The following is a 19932-nucleotide window of genomic DNA, read 5'->3' as shown; positions in this document are numbered from 1 at the left end:
TAAAAAAAATCTTGTATCTCTTTAAGGAATAATAGCATATGTTTATTTCAATGCTTTCTAATTATTATACATGTAAAATCATAATCAAGTTTTTATACTTTTATAAAAGTTTGCAAAGAAATTGCACCACCATATTTGTTTAAATGGATGCAAATAAACAAATAAAAAATAAATGAGTGACATAAATTATTTATTCCTTAATATAACACATATAAATCTTAATTTATTAAAAAAAATATCACCTAAAACATCAAACAAAATATTAAAAATATTACCATCTATTAAAATTATTTGTATATATATATATATATATATATATATATATATATATGTTGATTTTTAAATTAAAACTTAGAATTTAAATTTTCGCGTGAATTGACTTCAGCAATTTTATTTAAAAATATATGAGCGTCTTGATAATATGGACTTGTTGCTTCGATAACTTTATCCATCCAAGCAGTCAGACGTGGTCTTCCTTTTTTCGGATCGTAACCAGCCATACCTAAAATTGTAAGCAAGATACAGTGATTCATAATGCCTGGAGGAAGGGGAAGCAAAAAATTTATATAGCTTACGTGGTTGCTCCAGTTCGCAAGCACAGAATATGTCAGCCACACTGATTGTGTTTCCAATTAAGAATTGCGTATCTTTTAGCCATATATTCTCGATAATATCAAGACAATTACTCATGCGACTTTCAAATTCAGCCACTTTTTCTGGCTTTGCTGGTCTGTTTTGCATAAGTGGATTAAGAAACTAAAATATAAAGTAAAAATAATCTATAAATGTATTCTTTTTATGCAGCAGATGAAGAAAGTATATAAAAGTAATAATGTATTACCTTCGTTATGAAATATGATGAACAATGAAGTCTTGTATTGAGATGTTGCCATTCGAGATATTCATCAACTTTTGCTTGATGTTTTGAATTAGATGGATACCAGTAATCATCTACCTTAAATTCTCTGCATATGTATCGTATAATCCCTATACTATATAGAACAATATTAAAAATAATTAAAATCAAAATATTTACTATTTTTATTTTTTATACAGGGTCCCATTTTATTTTTGTCAGTCAAATATCTTGATATTATTTAGAGTTAGAAAAAAATGTTTCAGATAAAAGTTATATGGCTTGAAGGGGGTCATAAGACGGTGTCATTGATTTGATCTTAGAAAGTCGTTTGAAGATCATGTGAAGGTCACCTTCAATTTTTTAAACGGAACCCCCTATTTTTTATTACTTATTTTTGTAGCTTATCTCGAGAGATAAACTTTCCAAAACACTATAATAAAGTATTTCTTCATTGAGTATTTTTCGAGTTATGAGGCTTGAAATAATTTCTTAATTTTACATAAATTATCTAGTAAACCATAAAATATCTAGTAAAATATTTTTCGATTAGCTTACCTTAATACCCTAACAACGCACATATCCAAAAGACATCCATAGAGGACAACCAAAGGACCCAATAAGCAAAATGTAAGCAGTATGTCGACAGATTGGCAACAGATTTGATCAAACCATGTCAGCAGAATGACATCTACTGCGTCCTCATTCTGCTTCTAATCTGCTAGCAGAACCTGCTCACAGAATCGGATATCAGATTGTCGGCAGAAACTGAGCAGGATCTGCTATCAATGCTAACATGACTTGGTGTCAGACTGTTAGCAGAAATCGAACAGGATTTGCGCGTGCAATTTGATGTTAGATTGTCCGCAGAAACCGAACAGAATCTGCGGATGGCAAATGGACAGCAGAAATTTCACAAGATTTGCACTTTTATTAATATTATATAAATGCAACAAAATTGATTATTACAGATGCTAAATAACAATATTATCAGCAAGTTAATTAGAATTTTCTTATAGAAAATACATAAAAATGACATATATGTAATATGTTATATCATAGTTATATTTCATATAGCGAAGGACTAATTTCAATTCTATTTAATTAAATTAATAATAAAGTAAATGTAACTTGTAAAACTTGAGATGTAATTTATTTAGAATTAAATTCTTGCTTTATGCCTCAAATAGCCAGTGCATGAATAATTTTCCATATATTATATTGATTCCAATCAGTTTAATATTCTGAATTCTGACTCTCATTTGCTTGTATCAGATATCAGAAATTAAAGTGAAAAATTAAAATGATAATTACTATATTTTTAGTCTTTTATTCATATTCGTGACTTTATATATATTTCTGACAGAAATTCAATTACGAGAAAGTACAGCTCACGTAGTGGTAAGTGAAAGAACTATCGAATCATGCAAATCCTATTCCATTTCTGCCATCAATCTGCTATCAGAGATTGTATGCGCAGATCCTGTTCGATTTTTGCCGACAATCTGTTGTCAAATTGCATCGCACAGATCCTGTTCAATTTCTGCCACCAATCTGCCACTAAGTTATGCCGGCAGAATCTGTTCGATTTTTGCTGCCAATCTGGTAACTGATTATGTTAACAAGCTTTGTTATATTTCTGTTGACATTCTGGCGACATCACATGATATATCAGAACCTGCATCGATTCTGTAATCTTTCTGTCGACAATAATTTCTAACAGATTCCCTGACAAGATCTGCTTTAGCAGACTTGGCTATTGGGGGATATTTTATATTTGGATTGTCCTCTCGGATGACCTCTGGACATCTTTTGGACATGTGTGTTGTTAGGGTATTTTTATATATACAAAATAATAAGAGGAATCAATTGGTGTAAAGAAAAAACATAGTTCTGTTTTAAAAAAATATGTAATTGTTAATTACAAATTAAACCAATGACACCATCTTAGGCCCCCTTCAAGCCATACAACTTTTGTCTGAAACTGTTTTTCTAACTCTAAACATCGAGATATTTGACTGACAAAAATAAAATGGGACACCCTGTATATTTATATATTTATTAGTTTTTGTAGAAAAAAATAATACCTTTCAGTAAGTTTGAAACCATTATGTTCTATAACAGGGACTTTCTTGAATGGATTAATCTGTTCAAACTCTGGAGTATACTGCTCGAGATTCTTTAAGTTTATAATCTTCTGTTCAAATGGTATATCACATATTTTAAGAAATATGTATAGTACTCTCGATGGTTGTGAGAGTAAATCATAATATAACTTTAAAGTCATGTTTTAGCAAAAAAATTAATATTTTTTCTAAAAAAAGAAGAAAAATAAAAATAAGAAAATCGCTCGTTTCTTAATTATCATGTTGAAAAATAAGAAAAATTAAATGAAATACATTTACATTTTTTTATTTGGAGTTTTAATATAATTATTATACTGGTGCGTGTGTGCATTTTGACATATGTGAATGCATGCGTGTGTGTCTATATTCATGTATACAGGGTGTCAGGAAAATTTTCGCGATTACGAAGTAAGGAGGTAGATTGGCTCAAATTAAGAAGGAAGGACTTCTACTGTTTTGTGATATTTGCAATAATTAACGAAAAATTAAATAAAAAAGATCGGCCAATCTGCATGAGTAGAAGCGCGCGGCGAAGTGGTGGGCGGATCGCTCTCCGAGACATGATGGTAGCATGCGATATATATCGCAATACCGCGCCGAAAAATGACTCGTTCTTTTAGTGGCAAGAAAATGATGCGCTATTATTTCCACACCTTGCGGAGATAACATGATGTGCTTTTTTTATAGTGATTTCCTCCATAGACCTATTCCCAATCACCGCTTTGTCACGCATTATGTTACAGTAAGACTGCCTTTGTCGCCACGTTTCTAGCCACGTGCATTGGCTGATCTTCTTTATTTAATTTTTCATTAATTATTGCGAATATCGCAAAACAGTAGAGGACCTTCCTTCTTAATTTGAACCAGTCTATCTTCACACTTCGGGATCGCAAAAAGTTATCAGCCAACCTGTATACACGATAAATCATTTATAATATATCGCTTTAAAAAACTTAAAAAATATGCATCAAAAGAAAAATATTTCAAAAATTGTTTGGTTGCGGATAAAAATATTTTATTTTGATAAATTGACTTTGATAGTAATACAAGTTATACGGGCCATCAAAATAAGAATAATGAAACACCGAGTCATTCAATTTTAATGTAATTTTAGACGGCACGCTTTTAATATAATTGACTCCGATTATGTAAAGCCTTTGTTATTTTTAATCATTATATTTGTGCTGAAGATGACCCAAAAATAATGTCAAAACGTTCGCAAACTTTTCACAATTGTATCATATTTATATGTTTTTATACAATAATAAATTAATTACTAAATTAATTAATTAATGTGTAATAAGCTCGACACTTGACTTGCATTGACATCAAGCCCAATTTATATGTTTATTTTATCTTGAATACAATTTTAAGATTATCTGAAAGTTACCTTTAATTTTAAAAATAGAAATTTCATATTTTTTTTATATTTTCATATTTAGTCAAAATTAAAACTTTTTCTCTCTTGCTATTTTTTTAAAATCTTATATACAATTTTAAAGATACACTCGTCAACAAAATTATCGCATAGATAGTTTCATGTCACATTTTCGCATAATCAAATTTTCAAATAAGTGTAACTCCGTCAAAAATGGTCGTATTTGAAAAATTTTTTTTTCATTTTCAAGCTTATCTATTTTAAAAATCAGTCAGATTTAGAATATATCCTCCCCCTTCCTTGTCATCTCCTTAAAAATAAGGACGTGTTTCATATACACACATACACACATACGCACATACACGATGCGCCAAATCTGACCAGCAACATCATCGTGGTGCGCATCAGGAAATGCTAATGTTGGCGGTAGTAAATAAACAAAATGTATAGATAACTTTGATGTGTCGTAATTCCACCAAAAAAGAATCGTACAAACTTTATTTTTTTTTAATTTACATAAAAGTCCATATTTTACGATGATTATCATGAAATTTGCGAAAAAAATTTATTTCACCCCATGGAATGCGTCAAATTATTTGGAAACAAAACACATCCTCACTTTTAAGGAGATGACGAGAGAGGAGGAGAATAAATCTGACAAATGATTTTTAAAATAGAAGCTTTAAGCTTAAGAATAAAAAAAAGTTTTTTTAAATACGACCATTTTTGACAGAGTTATATACTTATTTGAAGTTATGCGAAAATTTGACATAAAATTGCCTATGCGATTTGTTAACGAGTGTATTTCAAATTTAATAAAGCCAATCTTTTTCATACAGCACAAAAGCTTACAGCAATATTGCTACAATGTATTGTTGCAACATTGCATATTGCAGTGTAATATTGCCAAAATATTACGAAAACATTATTTTAGAATATTATTTCAGCAATATTTTAAAATATTGTTAAAATAGTAAATATATATGTCTAACACATATTACTGAATTTCGGACCGATATTTATACTGTCAATGGTGAACATTTATGTTACATACATCGATTTTTAACATAATATATAATATAGTATATAATAAACAGTGTTTCACAATCTCTATTTTAAAAGCTTCTACTTTAAAAGCATATTCTAGAGATAAAATAGAGTAAAGAAATTTTAAAGAAAATGTTGAGGCTACAATAGTTTTTGATAAACAAAGTTTACCAATGTTATCGCATAAAATTCGCACATTCAAATCTGTGACTACATTTACGCGTACGATTTACCATCTGTTATTGATTTTTTCATGTCAGATAATATTGATTTTTTACTGTACAGCTGATTTATTTTATTTTATAATGATATTATATATAATAGATTAATTTCTATAAATATTTCTTTGATTAAAAAAAATGTATAAATAAATATAATCTCATTTTTCAAATATGTAAAAAAACATTAGGTTTTATAATTCTATTTAAATGTAATAATTAATCAAATATTCAAATTTTTATTTAATAAATAATTAAATGTTTTCTATATATTATTATTCACAATCTGTTAATATTAATTAATTAAATTCATATATTTAATAAGCACACATAAGAAACAAAAAAATAAAATCAGCTACTCACAATTACAGACTACTCACAATCAGTAAAAATCAATATCACATGATATAAAAAAATCAGTAATATATATATATATATATAGATTACAGTGGTATAATTACAGGCTTTAACGCGTGAATTCTGTGCAATATCATTGGCAAAACTTTGATTGCTTATAAATCAAAAATTATTGCAGCCTCAACATTTTCGTATTAGAAATTTTTACTTTATTTTATTTGTAGAATTAATTTTATATTTTATGCTATTAAAGTATTATACAAAGATTATAACACTTTATATAAATCAGTATAATATATAGTATATAATATATAGCTTTAAATTATAAAATTATATTATTCTAAAATTTTGAGAGGCAATTTTATGTGTTAAAAATAAATATGTATTAATTTAATAAATATGTATTAATTTTATGTGTTAAAAATAAATATGTGTGGATTCTGATGATATTAAATTTAAAAAAATAATAAAAAAATAAACTTATAAGCAGAGTCCGTATCTTGGTGCCGGTTTCCCCATTTCAAATGCATGCTAGTGGCCGAGCGCCGCGAAAAGCAATACTGTCTATGCCGGTCTAATGATGGTAGCAAAGTGGGCACCATCACGTAGAAAAAGAAAATAATTTATTATAAAAAGAAAATAATTTATAATAATTTATTATATTATTTTATATTTTATATTATATATATATATATATATATATATATATAATTTTATTATATTATTTTATATATTATGTATATCAAATAAATATATATTCTATGTTAATATATATATATATTTTTTCTATGCAACGATGCTCCCTTTGCTACCATTACTAGACCGGCATAGACGATATTGCTTTTCGCGGCGCGTGGCCTCTAGCCTCTAGCATTCACTTGAAGTGGAGAAAACGACATCAAGATCCAGACTCTACTTATAAGTACCAGGCGCAGGATCTAGTGTGTGCACATATTTTCTGTATAATAATAATAATGAAATTACAAAATTCAAATGTTTTCGTCATATGTTCAACTAATTTCAATAAATAATTAACATTTTTCTATCATTAAAGAAAATCGAAAGTGCAACCGAGAAGTTTTCTAATAAGGAATGATAGGTCGAAAAAACGGCTATTAGACGTCTATCCTGTCCATGATTGAAATTAGTAAACGATTAAATTCAACTAGTCGAAAATTTTGTTTTTATTTATTACATGAGGACATATTTTTCGTGAATTTGTATATTATAAAACAATTTAAGAACAAATATAATAATTATGACAGATTGGAAAGTAATTATTAAACATTTACGTATATAATGTTTTATATATACTATATGATCTTTCGTTTGCCGCTACGCGGTAACATCAAATTTCGCTAACTCGTGTTCAATTTTCCATTATGAATATAATAAAAATCTATGAAGGACGAAAATCCAAACTACTATATATGTATCTTTTTTTGTCAATTTAATTTCTATAACTAATTTAATGGTCAATAATTTAATATTCTGAATCTTGTGTTGGGGTCCCAACAAAATATTAAACAGATTATTTAAAATTGCTATCTAGATATATAATATAATTATATCAAATATATTATTTTTAAAACTATATAAAATAGCATAATTTGTAAAAAAAAACGATATCATATTCTTTATAATTTTAATATAAATCAAACAAAATCTATCGTTAACAAACTTGATTATCTGGATAGAAACATGACTTTGCAATAATTAATGCTAAAAGCGTAGAATATATGTCTTAAGAATATGGAATCTTGATCCCGATAAACAAGACTAATAATATATTAAGTCTCTAATAATGTATTAAATTTTTACATATCTTATATAATTCTACATATATTTATATACTTACGATACAACACAAATGAAACAGATTTTTATGAAAGTACAGTTTTAAATAAGTGAAAGTGACGAGATCAACACAGTCAACCAAAATAGAGCGAAGAGTTTATCCTAACTTTACCCAAGTCATCATATATGCAATAAATCACATCGGAATATAGATGGTCATTGATATATAGTACTTAGAGACCCTCCAATCAGAGTCACGAAATAACGTCTCCAATTTTGATTGGTGCCGCCATATTTGCCGCCATGTTTCTACTAAATAGTTTAAAATTTCAAACATGCCTGGTTGTTCCGCTTTAAATTGTAATAATTCCACTGAAAAAGAATACGTAATGAAAGTTTTTCTACGCGATAAAGAACGAAGAACAAAATGGGCAGCAAATGTGAAACGAAAAAATTGGAATCCAACCAATACTTCATTTCTCTGCGAAGTTATTTTTTGACGTTAATCATCTTATCTAAGTTATTTGAATAAAATAATGTATACTTATTTAATTTAATGTACATACACTTAATTATAAATTATATATATATATATATATATATATATATATATATATAATTTTTTATATCGTATAGGTACATCTCATACAGCACAGAAAGGTTGCAAATATATTGCAGAATAATTTCATTGAAACATTGCAATATTGCAAATTGGTTGCGAAACTTTGTTGCAACATTGCTGTAAAGTTGCGGCAACGTTAAGATGTCCGCTTTTTGTAATATTACAACGAACTGTCGCAGCAATATTGCAATGTAATATATTTGAAAAAAATGCAACGTTGCTGTAATCGTGTAATAATATTGTATATAAAACATTTTTTCGAAATCATTCTTGATATATGACGCTTGGAAGTTTATAGAAAATATATAAAATAAAAAAAATCTTGATATAAATAAAAATTTGTAATGATTGTATTCAAGATAATATATTGTAAAGTCATATTTAAATATGTATATATATATATTTTATTATATCTAAATATATATACTTACAATTAGATATGACTTTACAATATCTTATCTTGAATATAATCATTACAAACTTTTATTTATATCAAGATTTTTTATTTTATATGTTTTTATAAACTTTCAAGATTCATCTATCAACATTGGTCGTATCGTAACGTCGCAAGTCGTAGGCAAATTGACCAACCATAGTCGATTATTTCAAAAATAATCAACCATAATTGGTCAATTTGCCTACGACTCACTTGTGACGTTACGATACGACCAATGTAGATCCGGCTAAAGGCCATTCTACAATGGCCGTAGCATAAGGTTGTAAGGCGTAAGACTCAAAAAATTGATCAATCACAATCGAGTATTCTCTTAATACTTGACTATGATTGGTCAATTTCTTGAGTCTTAAGGCTTTCGCACATGAATTGCCATAACCATAAATGTAAACGTAAGCTGAAGAACCAATTAGAATATTGCTTCAGCTTTATGTATCCTAGAAGAAATGATGATAAAGTTGGCCGTAAGCAGAAGTAACTATTTCAACCAGTTAAAATCTTAGGTACTTCTGCTTACGGCCAACTTTATCATCATTTCTATTAGAGAGAAGTGAGAGATGTCATGGCCTGCTCTTAGGTGATCTCTGAAAGCGATACTCTCTCTATGGACATTGAAAATGTGGACATAAACTACAAAGCCAAAGTCCATAAATGTTCTCAGAGGGTAATATACAATGTGCACAATTTCTGGTTTCGTTCCGTGCTATGTGCACAAAATGTCGGTAGCATCAGTGCTGTATAACAAGATATTTTTATGTAAATTGATAGTAAATAAATTATTCAATCGCGAAAGATACTGTAATATTCAAAGATGAAATAAATATTTTTCTATATTTATTGTCATATTTATATCGTCTTATTTACAAAACACAAAATGCTTGCTGTGCGATAAATATTTCTAATCGTATATCTATAATTTATCTTGTTAATTAAAAAAAAAAAAAAAAAAAAAATTATAATATCTGATCAATCTTGTTACCGTATCACGTCAAGTTTAAGGTCATTTCAAGGTCAAATTGCGAAAAAATCACATGCGTAAAAGAACAATGTGTATGTTTATATTTTTGGGGTCGCTGAATTCGAATCCGTAGTCCGTTTGGTCCGACAAGGTTCAGATCAAGGTCAGTTCAAGGTCAAATGTGTTAATTTTGCTTAAAATGAATTTTTGACTGCAGATTCTGAAAGAACGGAAATTTTACGTTCACATATGTATTTTAATTTTTTTTTTGTATCATAACATATCAAGACAAACAGCCACAACACTTATGATCTTTTGCTTTTCTCACTCTTTTGTCTTCAAATGATCTGTGTAGTGGATTTCGCTTCTCTTCTTTCCATCCACAGTACTTTCTCTTTTCATCATAGGAAATAAGTTAAGTTACTACTCGGGAAGTGTTCCAAGTGTAAGTTTGGTAGTCGACCACCAGATGGCTACCACTAAAATCATAAAAACTGCAAGTAAATCGGCATACCTCAGAGATAAATTCGGTAGATATGAAGACTTTACTTTGCCGTCATGGTAGCACACAGAAATCGTTACGATACTCGGGTTCTGAATCCCTGCATCGTAACCGATTTCTGTGTGCCTACCATGACGGCAAAGTAAGTCTTCATATCTGCCGAATTTATCTCTGAGGTACGCCGATTTACTTGCAGTTTTTATGATTTTAGTGGTAGCCATCTGATGGTCGACTACCAAACTTACACTTGGAACACTTCCCGAGTAGCTTAACTTATTTCCTATGATAAAAAGAGAAAGTACTGTGGATGGAAAAAGAGAAAGCGAAATCCACTACACAGATCATTTGAAGACAAAAGAGTGAGAAAAAGCAAAAGATCATAAGTGTTGTGGCTGTTGTCTTGATATGTTATGATACAAAAAAAAATTAAAATACATATGTAAACGTAAAATTTTCCGTTCTTTCAGAATCTGCAGTCAAAATTCATTTTAAGCAAAATTAACACATTTGATATCTAGTTATAAAACTGATCTTTGATATCTATCAATCATTTTTTTTAATTATTTAAAAAATCTAATTATTAATATATGAATAGAATTTGTCAAATTAATCACTGATTCTTCTGAAGTTTTTTTAAGACTCGAAAAATATAGATGTTGCAATATATTTTAAGTCTCTTCCTTTATATAAAATATAAAGAATTCATATGCTAACACTATTTATATTTTTATATTTTTATTATAATTTTCATACCAGCATAATACTTTTGTGCTTAATACTTTATATAATACAATGTACTAAATTATAAAATTTAATATAATTACAAAATAGTATTACTATTAATAAATAGGTTGTATGCATACTGTCTTTTACTTTCTAATCATTTTCAATCACTATGCATTTCTATCTAATATGTTCTTTTCTTCGAGTTCTTGGATTATTATGGTTTATTGTATTCTGCTGTGTTAATATCACAAAAATTACCATCACTTATCATGCTTATTCCTATGGAGTCCATCGGAATATTTTCTATGGACATATGTTCTCGGGTATAGATATTTTATAATATAAAATTTACTAAAAATTTTTACAAAGTCCAGACAAGATTAGTGATGATTAATCCCTAAGATTATTGGAATTTTAATATATTTTCTTTAGCATTAAAGGAATATTTAAAAAATTTTAATGATCACCCAATAGCCTTAACAATCTTCTTTTTTTTACGTAAGGAAAATGCTCCTTATGCACACCCCGGCGGGACCGCTAAATAGGTCCCGCCGGGGTAGTATTGAGCTCTCGCATACATAAAATTTCGCAAAAAAATCATCTTACTATAAAAATTATTGAGTGTTAACAATTTAATTTTCATTCTAATAAAACACTCAAAAAATATTGACCCCTTGAAAACCCCCTTAAAAACCTCTTGTTAATATTAATAATATAATTATTGAAATATTTTTTAATCTGTCCCTAATATTATTTAAACCTAATCTACATTTTCTGATTCTTTAAAAGATACATAATATATTAATCACCTAAATTAATCACATAATAGCCCTAACAATCCTCTACTTCTTGAAGGGAAAATTAATAAATCTTCATGAACACCTAATAGTCCTAATAATTCTATTTCTCGATTAAGTAAAATTATTCGAGAAAAGCCTATCTCTAATCACGTATATTTTAATCTCTAATCACGTATATTTTAATTACATGCCCTAATTACATTCTCTAACTGCGTGCCCTAACCGCGTGAATAAATGTCCGACATTACATACTATTGTACGTAAAGCTTTTCTTCAGGCCAGTTGAACTTACTTTTCGTTGATCCTGGCCACTTTCTCACTCGATCTCTAATCAGAGATCGAAAAAGGAGATAAACACTCTTTCTTTTGACAATTAATTAATGGCAAATGAGCGTAAATATTTCACGCTCATCGTAACGATCGCTCGATTTTACGATCGTTCGTTAAATATTTGAATATAATTTTATTTTAACTCAAAGCCAAATTACTACAAATTTCTGTATATTATATTTTCTAATAAAATATAAAACTCATGTATGTGTATAACTTTTATCATATTACAAATTATTTAATTAATTTATCATTTGGCATTATATTAAGTTAAAATAAAGTTTAAAAACAATATCTACAAACAAATTCTACGATGAGCTATAAAATTACAATAAAATAAGTGCACATTATGGAAATAAAGTAGCATAAAAAATTGATAAAATTGATAAAATTATATATTAATGCGTGCTCTTTATTTAATAAATTAAACAAGATCTTTACAAAATATTTTCTTTTCTTGAAATATTCTCTTTTTTTAATTAATACATCAATATATTTTCACAATAGATGCAAAGCATTTCGAAAGAATTTATTAAAAGTTATTTAATTTAAATAATCCTAGCTCATTCATTTTAAGGCAAACGGATTACTACAATCTACAATCTACATCTACAATCTCTACGAATTCGTTACCTTAAAGTTAAATAAAAGTTTTTCTCACTCATCGGCACTGATGCGCAACAGCGGAGTTATCGAAGCTACGTTGTCTGTAACATACAAATATAAAATTTATTTATAACAATGTTCACAAAATACAATCAATATTTCAAAAAATTTTTATCCTTCGGAATTTTACATCCAATATGTAAAATAATAAGCAGAGATAAACATGTGGAAACATTTTATAAATTTTTGAAACTGTTTTTTAAAGAGAAAGTTTTATATGACTTTTATAAAAATCTTTTTCTTTAATTTTCTCTTTAATCCATTTAAATAATAAGACCGAATTATTGCGTACAATTTATAACAATTGATATACAAATAATAAATATTCATCATCAGGTTGTTCCGCCGATGCAGAATGCTTTTCCCAGGCCTCCTCCTCCTCTTATGTTGTTGACGCGCGATACTTTTAAGGACACTCCCGCACTCACGAGCGATATTTTTATATCGCTATTTCCGCTATTTTACGCGCGATACTAAACGGTACTCCCGCACTAATTCGGTACGATTAAAAATTTGGTCGCGCGATGCATATATTTAATATATATATATATATACTTTGTATACTAATATATATATATACTTTTATATATATATATATATATACGACACTCCCGGTTTCGGAAAACGCGACGACGCGAGAATATTACAACACGAAAACGCGGTAACGAAGCGTTTGCCGTCCACGGCACGTAGACGGCACCGACGACGCGAGAGGGTACTTAGCTTCCTATTCAGGCACCTTAAGATTTATCATAAATAGAAAAATTTAAGATAAATCTCAAGACACCATCCAAGTACTAAACCCTCCACCGCGACAAGGTGTACCCCATGAGAGGGTTATATTATATATAATTTTATATATAATATAATACATAATTTGAAATTTATTTTGTAATATAGTACATAAATTTAAACATAAATATAATATATAGTACATAAATTAAACGATAAATGTAATATAGTACATAAATTAAACGTACATAGTACATAAATAAAAATATAAAAGATAAAAGAAAATCTATTATATAAAGCAATGTTCAAAATAATTGATTTTAAAATTAATTATTGCGCGCAATTAATTTTTACTTTTAAACAGATATTTTTTAATGTTATAAATCACGTAATTACAAAATAATTTATATTTCTTATAGATATAAATTTTTAAAAATATGATAAATAAAAAAATTTCCATTTTTTTATATATGAAATATTTAAATAAATATATTAATATGAAATGTTTTATAAAATATAAGAAGTATCTGAAAATATTAATTAATAATAAATTTTATAAATGTTTTAATTATTTTAAAATAATGTTTTAATTATTTTAAAATAAAACGGAATATTTTTTATAAGTATATATATTACATATGTCACAGTTTAAAATCACTATTGAATAAATAAAACGAAACGTGAAATATGTATATTTTGAATATAAACTAATGAGAAATTTATATATTGTTGCGTCCGCGGAACGATATATATCGAATATATATCGCGCATGACACAATCGGCATACGCTGACATTCGTGCATTCGTAAATAATAACGCGATTTAAGATGCACAAAAATTTTAATAACGCCAGTAACGAGTAAGAAGAATTCAAAATAATCGTAAAATAGATCACAAATAGACGCGCGTCCGCACAACTTGACAGCTAGGCTCAGACTCTTTGACAGTCGTTGTTTATAACAATATCTTGACAACGCGCGAAACGATCTTCTTCGAAAGAATTCAACGGGTGACGAATACAGCGGGACGGGGAGTGGGGACGCAACAATATAATAAATAATGTATATAATAAATAATTTATATTAATGACTCACATCATATCTCTTGGTCCATCCATTTCCAAAACCTCCTTTTTTCTTTTGCTTTCTTCGCTTTTTCCTCGTGACACTTCAATCTTCGTTGCAATCATTTGAATTCCTCGTTGCACTTACACTCATTCACGAAAAGTTTTTCGTTGCACTTGCAATTGTGTTCAGAGAAAAAATTTGATAATATATGATACGTCTCACATCGCTACTTCGCTGCTCAAGAGCCACTGAGCGAATGATTGTCAGTCAGAAACATTATCGCGATACTGTTATATATATATCGCCAAGGTTGACTATGTTAAGAAATTAATAATAATACTGCGTTTGATCTTTGCAACATATAACGTATTAATATTTACATATTTTAGTTATATTATCGATTTTGACGACGTAAACATTAGGATGCTATTATTTGTATGTATGGTTTTACTATCATTTATTCGATGACACTCGAGCATTAAAATAATTATGCAAGATGATTCGTATGTTAATGAATTGTTTAATAAATAATCGATTAATAAATCTATAAATAAAATACATCTGTTATTTAATATTTCGCATTAATGCATATTTTATAATGTATAAAATATTTCGGCAACGAATTATCGATAATATGATGTTCGACTTTGGCAATATAAAATATAAACAGTAGCGCGCTATACGTTACCGCTTTGTCATCATTCGCACGGTGACTCTCGAGTTATAAAGTAGAGATGAGAAACGCTTCGTATATTGTTATAATTTTTGTACGAAACACGATTACGATTAGTACGAAACATAATTTGCTATAAATATTAATAATTAAAAATTAATTAATTTTTGATAAACGACATGAAATGACTGTATCGGAACGATAAATATTTATCGAATCGTAATTGTTCATTACTGCGAATAAAAATTGAAACAGGGGACAAGAGAAAGGGAACAAGAGAATTAAATATATTATGATCTTTTGTCTTATGATCTTTCATCGATGCTTATTATAATATTTCTTCAACAATATTAAAATGAAATATATTTCGACCAATGCTTGAAATTTTCTCAATCCTAGTTAATTAAACAATATACAATTTAATCGAGAATCGATTTAATATGATAGGAATCCAACATATTGAATAATCACATTGATGTTTGCAATCTTTACGGACAATAATTATTATTTTAATACTTAGAGTCACAAATATATTCCATCCGTGTTATTTTATCATTCTACTTGACAATATAAATATAATTTGAATTATGAGAGAACACGAAGTAAAACAATCGAATTATGGATGCAAATAATTAGCATAACGAAAGACTTCATGAGTGATGAATAGTTTAATAAATAATCAATTAATCTCAATCAATAAATTAAAATACTTTTATAATTTAATATTCCTCGCGCAAATATTTTATATTACAGAAAATATTTCGGCAACGAGAGAATTATCAATAACACCGTGTTCGACCTTGATAAACAGTATCGCGCTTAATATGTGACGTGGCTTTATTATCATTCGCACAGTGTCTTTGAATAGTGACGTGAGAGACGTTTCACATATTATCAAATTCTTTCTTAACATAGTCAACCTTGGCGATATAAACAGTACCGCGATAATGTTTCTAAATGACGATCATTCGCTCAGTGACCCTTGAGCAGTGAAGTAGCGATGTGAGACGCTTTAAACTGTAACATATGTAATATATATACTTATAAAAAATATTCCGTTTTATTTTAAAATAATTAAAACATTTATAAAATTTATTATTAATTAATATTTTCAGATACTTCTTATATTTTATAAAACATTTCATACCCTAACAGCACATGATATCATTCGAATATTCCCATACAGCACAGAAGCTTGCTGCAACGTTGCTGCAATGTTACAATATTACTCACTGCAGTGTAATGTTGCTGCACTAATGCAGAGACATTATTTTGTAATATTACTTTGGCATTTGTAGCAACGTTTTAACATAGCGAAAATGTATAACATGTGTTTCTTTACTTGCCGCTACGCGGTGACACCCAATTTAACTAACTCGTATTCGAATTCATTTAAGATGGATATAAGGTCTACAAAGGATTAATGTAGTAATTATATTTCTTGTGTCAGTTTAATTTCTGGCGATAAACTGACTTGATTTACTTAATCCTAATGAGGGATCTAGATTATTAAACAAATAATTTGTTTAATAATCTGGATCCTTTATTGGATTTCAGAATATTAAACAGATTTTTCTTAATTGAAAATAGAAAATAATAGAAAATAATTAATTTATTGCACATATTAAAATATTCTGATGTCGAATGTATGTAAAATAATTATATGCAATATTATTGAGATAAATATTTAAGAAACATCTAATAAAAACACTAATAGATGTTTTTTTAAAGGCATTTTTTCCTATCTTTCTGAAACATTTTTTTATATTTTCAAAGTTTATTTATTAAATTTAAAACGGTGTCTGCATTTGTAGCAAAACGCGTTTTAATATTACAAATATGTTGCACCGTAACATTGCTGCAATATTGCATTGCAATATTTCTACAAGCGGACATTTTACCGTTGCTGCAATATTTTGCAACATTTCTGCAATGTTGCAATCTTGCAAAGAAATATTTCTGCAATGTTGCTGCAATATTTCTGTGCCGTATGGGTTCTATACTTATACTGTAAATATACATTACAGATATAATATATTGAGAATAATCCCATAACATCTCTTGTTGTATATTATTTTTCATATATTCTCAGAATATATTTTGAATATCTCGCGTATTAGTATATTCTTTCTCATATATTTTCCGGATATTCTATAATATTGCATGTGTTTCCTCATTTTGCCGCTACGCGCGCTACCAAACTCGTAGTTTAATTTTGGTGAAATAGACATAAAGGACTGGTACTTAACATGAGTTCTAAAGTTTCTTCTTTTTTCTTTTTAGTCAGTTTAATTTATAATAAGCTGACTTAATTTAAAATTTGTTTAGTAATTTAGTTGTTCTGGATTCTTGATTGGGATTCAGAATATTAAAAAGATTATTTGAAATTAAAATGAGAAATAGTGTGTGCGTTTACGGCATTTATCAAAAGTATTTATATTACATATATGAATTATACTGCAAGATATTCTCAGTATTTACTATTAACCAAAATAGGCGGACATTAGAGCATTCTTAGTATATACTTAATATATCATAGTATGTATCTCGAATGTTCTGAGAATATATGCATTGTACTTTTGCGATATTCTTCGAACATTCTCAGTATCTACATGTGCTGTTAGGGATATTAATATATTTATTTAAATATTTCATATATAAAAAAATGGAAATTTTTTTATTTATCATATTTTTAAAAATTTATATCTATAAGAAATATAAATTATTTTGTAATTACGCGATTTATAACATTAAAAAATATCTGTTTAAAAGTAAAAATTAATTGCGCGCAATAATTAATTTTAAAATCAATTATTTTGAACATTGCTTTATATAATAGATTTTCTTTTATCTTTTATATTTTTATTTATCGTTTAATTTATGTACCATATATTATATTTATGTTTAAATTTATGTACTATATTACAAAATAAATTTTAAATTATGTATTATATTATATATAAAATTATATATAATATAACCCTCTCATGGGGTACACCTTGTCGCGGTGGGAGGGCTTAGTACTTAGATGGTGTCTTGAGATTTATCTTAAATTTTTCTATTTATGATAAATCTTAAGGTGCCTGAATAGGAAGCTAAATACCCTTTCGCGTCGTCGGTACCGTCAACGTGCCGCGGACGATAAGCGCTTCGTTACCGCGTTTTCGAGTTGTAATATTCTCGCGTCGTCGCGTTTTCCGAAACCGGGAGTGTCGTACAAAGTATATATATATTAAATATATGCATCGCGCGACCAAATTTTTAATCGTACCGAATTAATGCGGAAGTGCCGTTTAGTATCGCGCGTAAAATAGCAGAAATAGCGATATAAAAATATCGCTCGTGAGTGCGGGAGTGTCGTTAAAAGTATCGCGCGTCAACAACATGAGAGGAGGAGGAGGCCTGGGAGAGGTATCTTGCATCGGCGGAGCAACCTGATGGTGAATATTTATTATTTGTATATCAATTGTTATAAATTGTACGCATAATAATTCGGTCTTATTATTTAATTGGATTAAAGAGAAAATTAAAGAAATAGATTTTTATAAAAGTCATATAAAACTTTCTATTTAAAAAACAGTTTCAAAAATTTATAAAATGTTTCCACATGTTTATCTCTGCTTATTATTTTACACATTGGATATAAAATTCCGAACGATAAAAATGTTTTGAAATATTGATTGTATTTTGTGAACATTTTTATAAATAAATTTTATATTTGTATGTTACAGACAACGTAGCTTCGATAACTCCGCTATTGCGCATCAGTGCCGATGAGTGAGAAAAACTTTTTTTTTATTTAACTTTAAGGTAACGAATTCGTAGAGATTGTAGATTGTAGATTGTAGCAATCCGTTTGCCTTAAAATGGATGAGCTAGGATTATTTAAATTAAAAAACTTTTAATAAATTCTTTCGAAATGCTTTGCAATTGTGAAAATATATTGATGTATTAATTAAAAAAAGAGAATATTTCAAGAAAAGAAAATATTTTGTAAAGATCTTGTCCAATTTATTAAATAAAGAGCACGCATTAATATATAATTTTATCAATTTTATCAATTTTTTATGCTACTTTATTTTCATAACGTGCACTTATTTTATTCTAATTTTATAGCTCATCCATCGTAGAATTTGTTTGTAGATATTGTTTTTAAACTTTACTTTAACTTAATATAATGCCAAATGATTAATTAATTAAATAATTTGTAATAGGATAAAAGTTATGCACATACATAAGTTTTATATTTTATTAGAAAATATAATATACAGAAATTTGTAGTAATTTGGCTTTGAGTTAAAATAAAATTATATTCAAGTATTTAACGAACGATCGTAAAATCGAGCGATCGTTATGATGAGCGTGAAATATATACACTCATTTGCCGTTAATTAATTGGCAAAAGAAGGAGTGTTTATCTCCTTTTTCGATTTCTGATTAGAAATCGAGTGAGAAAGTGACGAGGATCAACGAAAAGTAAATTCAACTGGCCTGAAGAAAAGTTTTACGTACAATAGTACGTATTGTCGGACATTTATTCACGCGGTTAGGGCACGCGGTTAGAGAATGTAATTAGGGCACGTAATTAAAATATATGTGATTAGAGATTAAAATATACGTGAT

At 28.0% G+C, this 19932-nt stretch overlaps 1 protein-coding gene across 1 annotated transcript; it reads right to left on the bottom strand.

Annotated features, from left to right (window-relative positions):
* Positions 1 to 331: 331 nt before the first annotated feature.
* On the bottom strand, positions 332 to 7945 carry LOC105250783 (glutathione S-transferase theta-3). The gene is made up of 5 exons (XM_011257050.3): positions 7841 to 7945; positions 2944 to 3170; positions 842 to 992; positions 576 to 756; positions 332 to 502 (listed from the first exon to the last, which is right to left on the bottom strand). Exons 2-5 carry the CDS (start codon positions 3141 to 3143, stop codon positions 345 to 347), a joined length of 690 nt encoding a protein of 229 aa, XP_011255352.1. The 5' UTR covers positions 3144 to 3170; positions 7841 to 7945; the 3' UTR covers positions 332 to 344.
* Between the last annotated feature and the right edge of the window lie 11987 nt (positions 7946 to 19932).

This window comes from Camponotus floridanus, unplaced genomic scaffold, assembly GCF_003227725.1.
Source record: "Camponotus floridanus strain SB8 unplaced genomic scaffold, Cflo_v7.5 scaffold8, whole genome shotgun sequence".
Classification (NCBI taxonomy): domain Eukaryota; kingdom Metazoa; phylum Arthropoda; class Insecta; order Hymenoptera; family Formicidae; genus Camponotus; species Camponotus floridanus.
Note: the sequence above shows the minus strand (reverse complement) of the source record. Positions and strands in the feature narration are given on the sequence as shown.